This window comes from Polypterus senegalus, chromosome 12 (assembly GCF_016835505.1).
Source record: "Polypterus senegalus isolate Bchr_013 chromosome 12, ASM1683550v1, whole genome shotgun sequence".
Classification (NCBI taxonomy): Eukaryota; Metazoa; Chordata; class Cladistia; order Polypteriformes; family Polypteridae; genus Polypterus; species Polypterus senegalus.
In genome coordinates, this window is record NC_053165.1 from 61135865 (window position 1) to 61151634 (window position 15770).

General features: G+C 35.9%; 2 protein-coding genes across 4 annotated transcripts in view; both read right to left on the reverse strand.

Annotated features, from left to right (window-relative positions):
* Positions 1–3100: 3100 nt before the first annotated feature.
* Positions 3101–4806, reverse strand: triap1 (TP53 regulated inhibitor of apoptosis 1). Its single transcript, XM_039772016.1, has 2 exons — positions 4576–4806; positions 3101–4042 (listed from the first exon to the last, which is right to left on the reverse strand). The coding sequence occupies exons 1-2, from the start codon at positions 4720–4722 to the stop codon at positions 3965–3967; spliced, it is 225 nt and encodes a 74-aa protein (XP_039627950.1). The 5' UTR covers positions 4723–4806; the 3' UTR covers positions 3101–3964.
* Positions 4807–10581: 5775 nt separating this feature from the next.
* Positions 10582–15770, reverse strand: part of sgsm1a (small G protein signaling modulator 1a) — a 133210-nt gene continuing 128021 nt past the window's right edge. For all 3 annotated transcript variants that reach the window (XM_039771783.1, XM_039771781.1, XM_039771784.1), the window contains 2 exons: positions 13797–13964; positions 10582–13486 (listed from right to left, as the gene is read on the reverse strand). In XM_039771783.1, coding sequence (XP_039627717.1) covers positions 13398–13486; positions 13797–13964 — 257 coding nt within the window. In that variant the 3' untranslated portion in view covers positions 10582–13397. The remainder of the gene's footprint in view (positions 13487–13796; positions 13965–15770) is intronic.

The window sequence follows — 15770 nt, forward strand, 5'->3', positions numbered from 1 at the left end:
TGTTCTAGTAAACAAGCATACACACCACTTAGTTAATTATATATATATATATATATATATATATATATATATATATATATATATATATATATATATATATTTATAAAATATATGCTATTCTACAGCATGATTAGAATCGTCTGAGTATTAAAGGTGTAGGTCTGCTTTATAAGCATAATTTATAACATCAATGTTAATATTGAGTATAACTAATTATTATTATTCTATATTGGCCTTGATATGAACGATTTGTGAAATTGGTGTTAAGTATAAAAAAAGCATACCAGTCTCTTGTTTTTAAAGGTACATATATATACACAGTGTATATATATATATATATATATATATATATATATATATATATATATATATATATATATATATATATATATATATAATTTTTCCTTAACAATTATTGGTCTTACCAGAAAGACTTTCTAAAGGTCTTTTGTAGGAAATATTTACACATAGTTTATTTATCTTTTTCAGATAAAAATGAACTCGCCCAAATAATGAATTAAAAAAAAAAGTTTTTAAATTGGCAAAGATGTAGTCAAGAAAAAAAACTTTTTTCACTTTCTATGATTTGTATTTTTACAATTATAGAGCACTTCATATTATTATTTTTAAAGCTCACTCTGTTAAATTAAACTATGATTATACAATTCAATGTTTATTATATTTATAGATTATTATATCTGTCTTTACGCGTGTTGCACAAATATTTAATAAATGTAATAAACTTAACCAAGAATCATTAAAAAAAATCATTCAAAAATTGTGTACGTGAATGTAAATATATCTGCACAAACCGACACTCGTGAGTAACATTTTTAGAAAGTTCAAAAATAAACGCAAATCGCAAAGCGTCTGTGTGCCGACTCGAACAAGCTTTTGCAGAATACATTAACTGACAAGAGGCTGGCCCGCCCTTTCCCAGTTTTGGTAGTCGTGATTCGTCAATTCTTGGTAGCTGAAACGGGATGTGAATGGTCAATTCTTGGTAGCCGATACGGGCCGCGATTGGCCAGAGCTTTCAATTCTTGGTAGCTACCAAGAATTGACCATTCACGACCTGTTTCGGCTTCCAAGAATTGGCCAATGATGGCTCGGTTGGTTACCAAGAATTGGCGAATCACGACTACCAAAACTCGGAAAGGGCGGGCCAGCCTCTTGTCAGTTAATGTATTCTCCAAAAGCTTGTTCGAGTCGGCACACAGACGCTTTGCGATTTGCGTTTATTTTTGAACTTTCTAAAAATGTTACTCACGAGTGTCGGTTTGCGCAGATATATTTACATTCACGTACACATTTTTGAATGATTTATTAAAGATTCTTGGTGCAGTTTGTTGCATTTATTAAATATTTGTGTAAAACGTGTAAAGACATAATGTATAAATATAATAAACGTTGAATTGTGTAATCATAGTTTCATTTTTTATACTTAACACTAATTTCATAAATCGATCATATATAGACCTACACCTTTAATACTCGGATGATTCTATTCGTGCTGTAGAACAGCATATTATATATATATATATATATACCCCTCTTGATTATCTGTGCAGTCATTGCAGACCATGGCAAAGGTGCTATATTATGTAAGTCAGTCAGTCAGTCATTATCCAACCCGCTATATCCTAACAAAGGGTCACAGGGGTCTGCTGGTGCCAATCCCAGCCAACACAGGGCGCAAGGCAGGACGCCAGCCCACCACACATATAAGTAAGTGAAATGCATTATTATTTGTTATAATTATGATACAGTAGAATGGGCAGGCAGTTTCTTTAAGTGTGATTTTAACTATGCCTGTTGTTCATGTGTTCCTTGACAAATCAATCATTCATTAAACAGTTTTTGTTTAATCAAAAAAAAAACCAAAAAAAAAAACAAAACAACTACATCTGCAATGTAGAGTTCAAAGCACCGTTCGTTGAAGAGAAAGATTTTTTTTTTTAATTTAGAGATATATTCTTTGATTCAGCAATGTGCCGGATTCGAACCTAGATCCCTGCGATAATTTCTGGTAGATCGTCGCTCAGCGATCTGGGCGTTAATCGGTTTGATTCTCGCCCTCGTGTAGTTAATTTAAGTACTGTATAGCAAAATAATCTCCCTCGTGTGATTTAAGTACTCCATAATTGTGGTTCCTTTAAGTACTGTACTGCACATTAAGCGCCCTCTTGTGGTTCATTTCAGTACAGCACATTAAGCGCCCTCTTGTGGTTCATTTACGTAGAGCAAGGTAAGCGCCCTCTTGTGGTTCATTTCAGTACAGCACATTAAGTGCCCTCTTGTGGTTCATTTCAGTACAGCACATTAAGCGCCCTCTTGTGGTTAATTTACGTAGAGCAAGGTAAGCGCCCTCTTGTGGTTCATTTCAGTACAGCACATTAAGTGCCCTCTTGTGGTTCATTTACGTAGAGCATAATTGTTACACTGGTTTGGGTTAGTTATGCATTTATGAATCTACAACATCTAATTCAGGTGCAGCTGAAACACAAAGTTAAAGGCTGAATTAAACATCCTTGTCAGGAAGATCACACAAAGACCCACCAACAGTTCATTCATCACATCCAGTGTAGTCTGCCTGAGCTGCACCAGAGTCTTGGACTCTCAAATTGGTTCCATCAGTTATCTTAGCACACCCACTCTGCCAAGACATGTACATAAGAGTTTTCAAGCCAATTCTCATTGCAGATTTATGCGAAACACACCAGCTCCGACTGTCTGGGTGAACAGGAAGGTGGGGCACTGCTTGCCAACCCACACTTTGATACACTGGTTAGTCAATGACTTTTTGTGGTGCTAAAATTTACTTTCAATTTAGATTTTAAATGTCAAATTTAATAAGGCACTAAAGTACACGAACTTAGCAAATGTCCCAATAAAAATAAGATCTACACATACTGACCAGTTTCAGATGAAGGGAAGTACTTCAAGGTCAGGTTTTTCAAACAATAAAACAGAATGAATGACATTAGAGATAAATTATCCCACTTTGAGTATTTAGTCAACACGATTTCCCATAAATGAAGAATACAGCTGTACTGCATAGTATACATCTTGTTCTATATAAGTTTAGTCTTCACAGAAATTATTTGCCAGAATTTATTGTAAACATTAGAATAAAACATTGGAGGACTGTTTGCATGATACACAGCTCAAACATAATTAAATAAAAAATAAAAGGACCATGTAACACCATAGGAAAGGACCTTTCAGCCATGCATTCCATCATTACTATTTTGTGTAGTCCACAGCAAGACCAAAAGCTAAAAAACTGAGAACCTCCAAGTAGCAGCAGCTGGCATTACAAGCTTAATAGCAATAGAAAATACAGCCAACAGTCAGGACAGGATTCTGAAAAGGCCTGTCTGTGAGGAGGCACATCTGTCCAGAGGCCAGGACCAAGCACACATACAAGCTCTTCTTTGGTTACCTCTTGTCACATGAAATCTCGTGATGTAAAAGAGAATTTCAAGAAATGATTCAGAACACAAATAGTGGTGGGGAATGATTTCCATAACTTGACCACTTTAACACTGGTTGTTGTGTGTGTAGCTGATATGCACTGGAAGCTCCCCCTGCCACCCCCTCCACACAGGGGTACATTTGGCATCTGTGTTATGATGGTTTCTCCAACAAATGATCCCAAATAATTTTGACATTTGATGTTCTGAGGTCTGTGGCTTCATTTTGTTTGTCCAAGGCGAGTTGGTGACATTAGTGTTCAAATGTTATGTAGACCATTATCAGCATTGGACATCACTGCCATTACACTTTTAAAAAAAAAAATGTCTTAAATTAGCGTACCTGCTCAGGGTATTCCCAGAGGCACACACACACATACACAACATCCATCCATCCAGCAAAAGATACAAGGTCACCATCAAATGATAAGGAGTTCTGCTTCTCCTTCCTTGTCTCAGTGGAGTCCAGCAGCACAGGAGCCTTCACATCAGCTTTCTGGTTTCTCTTTGTTGGGCCCCATGAATTCTATCCCATCAACAGGTATGTCCTTGTCCTTAATGGCTTGCTACAAAACACACAAGGATTGAGATAGCTGTTGTTTCAAACAACCAACACGATTTGACATTCACTTTTGATTTTATAAATTTTATTAAGAAAATTTCGGATGAAAGAATCACTTCCACGGAGCTATTCAGAAGTGTTTATCTTTATAATGCTTCACTGTGTGACTGTGAAGTTAAAAGTTTTCATTCCTTTCAAATTACCTTTCTTTTTACTCATTCTGTCGTGTGTTCGGAGCATATCGTGCGTGCGTTTATTTATTTAGTTAGAAGTCAAGCAAAATGACACCTTTTATTGGCAAACTAAAAAGATTACAATATGCAAGCTTTCCATTCAACTCAGGCCCCTTCTTCAGGCACGATACTTAGTTAATGAACTAACAGCGCCGGCACCAGAAACGGCAGCCTGATGCCTTTACAGCGGCCCCTGCCCCCGCTCTATCTCACAGGTCCTAACAGCTGCGTCTTGATCGTTTTAAGATAACCACTGCCGGGTTAAAATCCATCTTTGACATTTGTACATTCACCGAACGCTCACCTGCACACATTGCTGATACTTTTTGAACATTTCAGAGCAGGGGTCGCCACTGCGGTCACCCTTGAGGAACTTCTCAGCGAACCAGCGGTTAAAACAATGGTCGTATTCCCGCTTGAGCTCGGTGCAGCCTTCCCCAACGCTGTTCATCTCGCAAAAGGTTTAGCAGACTCCCACAACCATCGGACAGGAAGAAATCGTGTGGCACTCTTTCCGCATCATCGATGGCAAACGTAGGCGTGTACCCACGACGTCACGAGGACGCGACGCGACGCGATGCGCGGCGCGGCGCGGCTCGAATCACGTGAGTAGGTGTTTCGCACTGTGACGATTTGTCCTACTTTGTCGAAGTATCCTACCGTAGTTTAAGTCGTAACATTAAACTTATAACGTTATACCAGTGGCGTAGCGAGGGGGGTGCCGAGGGAGCCATGGCCCCGGGCGGCGTATCAAAAGGGGCGGCGGCAATCACCATGATATTTAAATTTAAAAAAATATAGGTATATTTGAAACTGCAAATCGCGCCCGCGCTGATTCAAGCCAAGCAGACAGCGCGGGTGCGGAAAGGGTGGCAGGTGAAGCAGGTGGTGCAATAGAAATTTTCTCAGACGTTTTTACAGCGCATTGTAGAGTCAATCTACGACAGTATCTAGTGACGATAAAACCTACCTAAGTGAATTTTCAATAGACAGAGTATCTGCTGAAATTCGAGAAAGATTCCAACAGTTGCAAAATCTAGCACAAAAATATGATTTTTTAAGACCTGAAGTGATATTGAGCAGGGACGAGCTTAACTTAGACCAAGCTCCTCAAGACATTAATAAAGAAGAATTTCTACTTGAGCGCGTACGTCTACAAGCTTTTGTAGCTGCAACAGACCCAGACTGTAAAAAAGAACTCATTAGGTCCGGCTCTCTGAGTTTATTAAAATATATTATTGAGTCCAAACTTGAAGATGGTTTACCAAATTTTGCATTGTCATAATGTTGAGAATTTTTTTAACATCTGCCATCAGTAATGCTAGTTGCGAGAGAAGCTTCTCTAAGCTCAAATTAATCAAAAATTATCTCAGATCAACTATGTCCACGTTAAGGCTAACAAATTTAGCTATTCTGGCAATTGAACATGACATACATATTGATATTGACAATTGTATAAAAGATTTTGCTATTAAAAAAATACGAAAAGTAAATTTTTAATCAATAAAAAAATTTAATGCAGCTTTTTTTTATTTTGCCTATTTTTTTTAAGAATAACTAAATAGAGGGGCGGCAAATTTCCGGTCGGCCCCAGGCGACGAAAGCCCACGCTACGCCACTGCGTTATACCATGTCATTATTTAACATGTTGTCGTCTATCAAATTTATGGAACTGTTAACATCTCTCAATTTATTCTATATGCCTCATTTAATGCCCGAAAGAGACACAGCCTGATGCAAAGATTTCACAAGACGGTCATTATTCGTGCATGGATACAATGGCCTGTACAAGATTAAAAGTCACACATGCAAAATATACAACTTATAAAATGTTGACAGTAAATACCTATGCAGTAAACTGTAATAAATGCATTAATGTAGTAAGGCTAAGTTGCGTAATTTGGTCTGCGCATGCATAGTATCACTGAGTAGATCATTTCGATGGTAGGATATTTCGTTAGAACACCTGTTCTACCGGTTACGCGAGCTGTATAGGCAGGCAAGCAACATCCGAGAAATGGATTTTAAATTATTATTACTTTTTCAGATAAAAAAAAACCCTGTAAAATTTGAAACGATTTTCTTGTATTATAATAAACATCAAATCAGTGTTTGTAAATAGTATTTGTGTCTACAAAAATATCTTTTAGACTGTATGCATACTTTTATTGTGCCTTTTCTTTATTTCTTTAATAACATTAATGAATTAAAAAAATAATAAATTGAGGTAAAGGACTGGATAAAACCTGTAACACAGCAGTGTTATTCAGCAGATACAGTATATTTTAGTTTGGTTATTGTGAACCCTTGCAATAAACAAAAACCTTCCAAATGGCAAGTTTATGGTGCTGCTGCATGATTTGGTCCCTTTTAAATCTGCAGCACAGTCATATGTACATTCTGCTGCAGACGCTACGCACATTGTCCAAGGAAAGCACAGGATAAAAGACAGCTGTGGGAACTGAGCTGTGTGTTAAAGTGAGACTCTCCAGCCTTGCACTAGATAGGGCTTACACGCCTTTTAGACTGCTGTAAACCAGGAGTCCATCGGGCATGATACAGAAATGTGTCCCATAAATGTATCGGCTAAGGAATGATGTGTGATTTATGAAAAACAACATAAGTATATTTCAGTAGCCCCTATCAAGTTTAAGAGACTGATAGCTACATCTGTGCATGCATATGTGAATTCACTTTTATGAAGATGTTTTCTAATTTACATTATTATGCTAACAGTCCATATTTTGACACCCCTACATCAGGTCTTTTTTAATGAGTGGCTGAATCCAGTTTACCCAAGCCCCTTATGACACCGGAATCCAAAATGTGTATAGTAAATGAATAACAAGGTATTCATGTCTTTATGCATAGATACCATAAAAAGGTGGCAATTCTGCAGTCCTCAACACCCAGAATAAGAGAAAAAAATGAAAAATTTTTTGTTCTTTTTTTAGCCAAGAAAAATACTTATGAGAGGGATAAAACAGTGAGAGCACAAAGTATAAATAAAGAGACATTAAAAACAACTGTGTAGCCTTACTAGTCTTATATGTACCTAAAACCATTTGAACCCCTGTCTACTTTAAAATTCACTTCAAACCTCATCTCCTGAATCTTTCCTGTCTCTCTTCACATCAGTTATTCATTTGTTTTGGTTTTTTATTTGTTTGCTATGAAAAATAATAAAACTTGCAATGAAACCTTCACATTTCACCATCACGAATGGAATTCACCTTGACTTTGCCATACACTAGGAGTGTTTTGATGTCTTAGAGAGACAAGATTGTGGGGCTATAAATGAAACTAGGCCTGTTTAAGCCCACTGAAGCATTCTTTGTGTGATTTTGGGTTATACAAAAATGAATTGTTGTTGCTGGCAAGCTTCTTTTTGCACCCCAATTGTAGTTACCTTTTAGTGGATTGACTGGAGCTGGTCTGCCTCTGTTGGCCCCATTCAGCTGTCTGTTTCTGACCACACATGAAGTGGATTTTTTTTTTTAGCTGATGGCCTTCAATTGATTCCTTGGTACAATTTTTGTATGACAAAACCATCAGCATTGCTGTTTCTGACATACTCAAGCAAGTGCATTAAGTACCTATAACCAAGGTGTGTTAAAGAAAACACTCAAATCTTTAGTCTTGCTCATACTTCCTGTGACTTGTTACGCATGGGCCCTATGTGACTGTTTGGAGCAGCACTGCCTGAACATTTGAAGCTATCACTGAGTAAGCAGTTAACTACAATAGGAGGACAAGGGTAACTAAGGAAATGGCCACTCGCTGTGTATACAAATCTATGAATCAATGTGTGTATAGGCATTATATGCTGTATGTGTGAAAGCAAGAAATATGCTGTTTTATATACTGTATTTAGTACTTGGATGTGAGCAAGATTAACGTGGCAAAGGAAAACATATTTAAAGCTTGGGCACAACATGTTAGTCAAAACAAAATAAATAATAGATATTTTTTCTGAAAACATACTATTTTTTATCGATTTAGACATGTTAGTATTTCTCAGTATTCAGTTGCTTCTCGTATTTCTTTCCTTGCATTTAATTGAAACCGATACTTTATGAAGAATAGGCTCAGATGCAGTTATTAGCTTTTAATGTTTGTGTATGCGTTAGTGGAGTTAAAACATGCTTCTGAATCGTAACAAGCAAGTAACCTAAAAATGTGATTAATAGTAATAATACTGTAGTCTAATTAAAATGGCAATTAAAAAATTTAGAAATTTTCTAGAAAAAAAATCTGGACGATTGCTGGTTCAACTCCTGTGAATGCCAAAATGGATCCTACTCTTTTGAACCCTTGAGCAAGGCCCTCACCTAAAAATTACTCCTGGGGCACTATACAATGACTGACCCTGTGCTCTGACCTCCAAAGGTCATGTGAAAAGACAATAATTTTGCCTCAGGGATTAACAAAGTAAATTAAAAAATAAAATTGAAAAAGAAAAAAATCTATACACAATTCAACCCCCAGAAGTTGAGCCTGTGCTCCCTGGTTCTTAATGAAAGCAACCTCTTAAGATAAAAGCCATGGATTTTGTGGAAAAAATTCAGCTTTAAATGTGACTATGGGCACCCTGCGGTGGTTTGGCGCCCTGCCCGGGGTTTGTTTCCTGCCTTGTGCCCGGTGTTGGCTGGGATTGGCTCCAGCAGACTCCAGCGACCCTGTAGTTAGGATATAGCGGGTTGGATAATGGATGGATGGTTATGACTATAGGCAGAGAGAGATTAAAGGCTTTGGTGGGATTTAAATGTGCACACGTGGCCGAGGTAATTCAGTTTGGAGGTGGGGTGAAGTGAAACCTCAGCTGACAGGATGGAAAGACAGAGAGAATGACTGTGAATGTGACATAGAAGTGTGTTGTAGTGACTGAAGATGGGCAAAAACTTATATAGTCATGCCCAGAGGGACAGCGATGTAACTATACAACATGTTAAGTGCCCATTAGTGGTTTAAAGGAGAGAAGAGAACAGAAACGTTGATACTTATCATTTGAGCACCCTAGGAAAATACACTCTTTGGAGAGAAACAGACACACTTCTCTATCTGCAATCTGATTTTTTTTTAAAGTTCCCATATAAAACAGTATTTTTTTTCTATTAAAAGATAGCAAAACAAGACCATTCCCCTTTAATGCAGACTGTAATTTTGGGAGGCTAATATGGAATGACACCTTAAATTCTTTAAAATTCTGCTTTGTTCAAAGTGGAAGTACCACTATAAAGAACTGTGGCAAGGGGAGACAACTAAGAATGCAGATTCATAGAGGATTTCTCGTTTTTACAGTGGCTTAGAAAATATTAGAGTCTCAAAAGAATCATAGACTTCAGGTAGTGAAGAGGAATGCAAAAAAAAGGCAAATAAACATGAAAAAACAATTCCTGAGATGTATACTAATTGATGAGCTACTTCAAAACAGAATAGAAGTAAAACTATTGTACGTATTATTATACATTTTTATTTTTAAAAGTCCTTTCCCAAATGTTCCTCAGTAAGAAACAATGCTAACAAGTTCAACATCGGTTGTTTATCTTCTCAGATAATAATCAGTAATTCTAGTGCTGAACATGGTGACTTTTATGCAAAACTAAAACATAGTGGTTTATTTTTTATACATTTTATCACTTTTTACTTGTGGCTGTGCGTCCTATTATTTAGATTCTTCTGCCTTTTATGTTTCTTAAGGAATCAGATGTGAAAGAAGCTTCTGGAGTTGGAACAACATACTAAAATGCAAACTGACCACACAATATTCACATAACGAAGTAACTGAGAGGGGATTGCAGCATCAAAAATAAGTAAAATAAATACGCGGTTTTATATATATATATATATATATATATATATATATATATATATATATATATATATATATATAGTCCAGAAAGCACTTATACATCATATACATATATTTCATTGTATACTTAAGACATTTTTTTAAACATATAAATGTGATAGATTTTGACACATTTAAAGATAAAACATATGTATATATAATTCCATATAACAATACAGATCACAAATGACAATATACAAAGATATATTTGAAATGTACAACAAATCTGCAGGTTAAAAAAGACACAGTAATAATAAATACACGGCATTTGAAACACTGAAAATTTGAAAAGGGTAAGGTTTTGGCTGATGTTTTAATATGTTATACAGTATTACACAAACACCTCATGGAATCTTAAAAGGAAGGATTTAGAAGCAACCTTGTTGTTGCTAATGTATTACAATGAAGAACAATTTTCCCAAATTTGACACAGTGCATTCCTTCATTTTTTGCTACAGATTTAAATTTGTTTTTAATGAATGAGGACTTCATTGTTTATTAATACAGTTTTGTGCAGAAGGATGAATTTTCCTTATGATGGAGTAGAGGCCTAGGTTGCTTATGACCCAGGCTATAAAATTAAGGTACACACAATGGATGGATGAAGCTTAAATTAGGTCTATTAGATTTTAAGTGAATTAAAAACATAGAAGAGATCCGATTACTGCACAGTGTGCTGCCAAACAAATGCGCAAAAGTGTCTAATAAATCTTTGTCTTTCCAAAACTGTGGAAACATGCCTGGTGACTGTATCACTGTTTATATTTTTCTTCTGGCATATGCTACCTTTTTCATAATCAAATAAGTTGTCTTCACTATATTTAACTTCAGTACAAAGTATTGTTTTCCTTTTATTTTTGAAGTATATGGTAAGTACTTTACAATAGTGCACCTTATGGAATGTGCTATGCAAATTTAATATTGATTTAGGAATTAAAATATTCTGTTCAATTCAGTTTATTTTTCTATAGTGCCCATAACTGAGTGCAAGTGCACAACACTGTTATAATTTCTCTGGTAAAATAAAAGTATACATTTTATAAATTGCTAAATACAGAATTAGTACACATAGGAGTTTTACCTCTGGTGCAATTGGCAAAACATTCCAAGGCACACATAAAGTGCAAAATGCTAGACAGTAAAGCAGGAAAAACTGAGAACATCAAAGGCCATGAAAACAATCATTACAAATAAATGATCTTCAATGCTTACTCACCAGATCAAAATCAAGAGAGTAAACAAAATACCCAGAATTGAAAATCCATTGATATGCTTTCCTACATATATTTAGTTGAACCCCAAATCAGCTAGTGCTAGAAACTATGTCATGTTAGAATTAATTATTGTATTTTGTGCCTTATGCCTTGGCTATTAAGATGCATAAAGACCTAATTCAGATTATCAAATTTAAATCACTGTGGTGGGCTGACACCCGGTTTTTTTACTGCCTTGCTCCCTGTGTTGGCTGGGATTGGCTCCAGCAGACCCCCGTGACCCTGTAGTTAGAATATAGCGGGCTGGATAATGGATGGATGGAAGTTTAAGTCAAAGGTGTTGATAAAGTTAATACAACAGAATTCTTTGATCAATACAATAAACAACACATTCAAGGGGCATAATGGTAAGCAGATTCAAGATAAAAAAACAGTTGTAGCAACCTGGGCCAAACTAATAATAATTTTTTTAAAACACAATGGAAAAATATTTGGCCATCTCGGCAAGTAGTTAATCATATTACATTCAAATATACTCCATTATTTTAAGTATCTTATGTAAGTTCTACCTTGATGGTGCAATACTGAAACTGAAAGGGTAGGGTAATTGTTTTCAGTTTTAATTTCAGGGTATGCTTTTGTTTTCATCACTTTTCCAAGGTCTGGTCAAGCTGCTAATCTGGCGTGCATGACACCGCACCTGAAGCAGTGCTTGTCAAACTAACTAAGGGACACGCAGTGTCTTTAACATATACAGAGAGCAAATATAAAATAACGGAGGAACCCTTTATTTCTTAACAAAAAAACAGTTTTCCAGATGATAGCTGAAGTGAAAAGTGAAACCTTTTCCCTGGAAAAACATCAGCTAAATAACAAATTTTTATCTTTTTTATTACTCACTTAGTACAACTCAGGGTTTCTGGGAACTCCGAAAGTTGCACAGATATTAGATGTGTTCACCAGCTTTATCCAAATATCACTAGCAATTATAAAAGTAAATGATAACAGAAATTGTTTAGAAACTGACTGTTATTTTTCTTTTTTCTTGATTAAAGTACTATAAAAATAAGATTCATTTTTAGAACAAGACAGTATTCTTTTTAAACTTGCAATATAAGTATGAATGGCGAATGACAGTTAGTAAATGCATTTTTGTAAGCACTTCCATGATGACTAAGACCTGACATTCATGACAGTCAGTGGAGGACCAGGTCTTACAGGAGTAAGTACAATTTTAGGAAGGAATGGTTATTTATAAAACCATTTTTAGGAATGGTTATTTATATGCTTGGTCTGACACATGAAACACTTTTCTAGATGTGTATATTACTTTTAATATTTTCTATATCACGTTTAGGCATTTTAATCTTTAAATGAGTAACTACTGACTCAGTGGTCTCTTACAGTGTTTATGTTTTAATTTTTTGGCACATTGTCTTTCTCTGCTTTGAGTATAGCAAACATATCTTCTCATATAAAGATTCTTATTTTAAAATATCAAGGTTATTAGTTTCGCTATGAAATTTAAATCTTCCAAGAACTCGGCTTTTTTGGAAATTCTACACAGTGTCTGTCAAAACCACATCAGAAGTGATATGGCTGCATGTTAAGAGTAAAAGTATCGCTGTTACGTGCAATATCATACTACGTTGTTCCATTTTTATAAAACTACACTTATTTTGGCTGACAAGGAAGCCACAATGTTTTCTTTTTCTCTTGTAAAATTGGAAGCCATTTGAAACAGACAATTTAAATAAGAAATCTGCTTAAGCACTCCACCCACAGTACACACAACTAATTACTTTGCCAGAGGCGGAAAGCTGCAATTAAGATGAATGAAATAAGGCCTCACTAAGTTTCTTTTTTGTAATGATAATGTTCTCATGATGACAAAATGGCAATTAGATCAGAAAGATAATGGCTTGTTTTCAGTCCCCTCCAACCCATTCTACCAGTGTGAGACATGGCTTACTGAGGAACACAGCTGTAAAGGGTGGATGCCTGGATGGTGAGCACAGAAGCAGCACTATAACCAGCCTTCGAATACCACCATCACTGTCCTCACTTGTTCTCAATGAGGGTTTGCACTTTGTACACCAGATCACGTGCCAGCTTCAGTATTTGCTTGGTGTTGTGGTGTTCAGCCATCTCTAGAGTTTAAAAGACACATTTTGTAAAGTTTAAAGAAAACAGCTGTGTGATAAGTCTTCTTGACAAAGAAAATTATCATAGTTTTATATTTTCTTTCAGTGATTTTTATTAGCATTTTTCAACCATCTTAACCAAACTGAAACCTGTAGGTCTAGTGAAACAAATTATTTTTCAGAAAAAGAAAACTTTACCTTGATACACAAATAATGATAGCAGGTCTCTTTACTCTTACTGATATAATGATCCAGCACTTCACTCCTAGCCCTTTCCCATACTATTTAATGGCATATCAATTTAGGGAGCACTCACCATTAAAAAACTTTATAATGTCTGTGAAGTCCATGTTGTTCTCCAATATGATGTCTCGATACAGCTCCACCATAGCCAGGGCAATGAAGAGAACAAAGTGGCTGGATGAAACATGCTTTGCTGCCCAGATTGTCTCCCAGACAGAAAAAACGTCATCATAGACCAGCTCTATGGAAAACACAATGACAATTACAGCTGACGCCATTCTGAACAGAACGTATACCTTACCCTAAATTTGATGTCTGAAAATAAGCAAAGCTGGGCTTTGGTAGTGGTAAGATTGCAAATTCAAAATAATGACATGAAATTCTATTAAAATTCAGCAGTATCATAGAAAGGCTCCAGAATGCCAGAGGTGGGTAGAGTAGCCAAAAATTGTACTCAAGTAAGAGTAAAAAAGTATTTGTTGAAAAGATTACTCAAGTACTGAGTAACTGTTTGATCATAATAAATGATTTATTTTTTGGAAACTAGGGGGCTTCGCCTCCTGCTCGCTTCGCTTGCCAACCCCCGTGTTTGGTTTTCCAGGTACACACTTTTTAGATTTTTTTTTTCTTTGAATTGTTGCTATTTCATTAGTTTCACTTTTATTTCAGAACTTCTGTAAAAACAATATTTGGAATCTTTGGAGTCCCAATATGCCGAATCTTTTAAATGAGGTCATTGAGACATGTGTTTAATGACTTTGTACCATAATTCAGGATAGGTTTCTCAGTTTGGAATTTCAGCACAGACAAAAAGATCTACATCATCAGCAGTTAATAATTTTTTTTTGCAAAGTAACCAATAAATGCATGTGAGGTAAACCATGTTTTTGAAATTCTCTGACTTAAACTTCAAAGCCTTACAATATTGACATACTTCTGACATATCACCTATGTCCATATATTTGATCTCTATTTGCCTTTTCATTACTTCTCTGAGTAATAATTTCTCTTTTTTTTGCGGTAATGTGATGTTTGCTTTCTTTTTTTTGACACTGTCGTTTTTTTCTGCTTTCATATTCTGTATATTGCTCTGCATGTGGTTTGTCCCTACGTTTTTTTTTGTGAGTCTTTTGAATTCCAGTTTTCATTATCTCTAACCTGCATTTGTTTGGCCCCCTTGTTTTTTAACCTCTTTATGATGTTTTACTTTTGTTTTTTACTCTTTTATTTCTGACCTCGCTTTGTCCTGCTTTTTTTTTTCAATGACACATGGTCCATGGTGATTATTTTCCCTTTTTTGAGTAATAATTTGAGTTTGTTTGTCTTACTGCAATCTTTACTTTCTTTTTTTTTGTACAGTGCATCCAGAAAGTATTCACAGCGCATCACTTTTTCCACATTTTGTTATGTTCCTTATTCCAAAATGGATTAAATTCATTTTTTCCTCAGAATTCTATAATGACAACATGAAAAAAGTTTACTTGAGGTTTTTGCAAATTTATTAAAAATAAAAAAAATTGAGAAAGCACATGTACATAAGTATTCACAGTCTTTGCCATGAAGCTCAAAATTGAGCTCAGGTGCATCCTGTTCCCCTTGATCATCCTTGAGATGTTTCTGCAGCTTGATTGGAGTCCACCTGTGGTAAATTCAGTTGATTGGACATGATTTGGAAAAGCACACACCTGTCTATATAAGGTCCCACAGTTGACAGTTCATGTCAGAGCACAAACCAAACATGAAGTCAAAGGAATTGTCTGTAGACCTCCGAGACAGGATTGTCTCGAGGCAAAAAAATGGGGAAGGTTACAGAAAAATTTCAGGAACTGGAAGACTAGTCAGGATAAAGGAAAAGATGACTGCAGCAATGTACAGAGACATCCTGGATGAAAACCTGCTCCAGAGCGCTCTTGACCTCAGACTGGGGCGACGGTTCATCTTTCAGCAGGACAACGACCCTAAGCACACAGCCAAGATATCAAAGGAGTGACTTCAGGACAACTTTGTGAATGTCCTTGAGTGGCCCAGCCAGAGCCCAGACTTGAAT

Coding starts and splice junctions, on each gene's coding strand:
- triap1 (XM_039772016.1), bottom strand. CDS start 4,722: ATGAACAGCGTTGGGGAAGGCTGCACCGAGCTCAAGCGGGAATACGAC. Junction 4,043..4,575: donor AGTATCAGCAATGTGTGCAG/GTGAGCGTTCGG, acceptor TGTGTTTTGTAG/CAAGCCATTAAGGACAAGGA.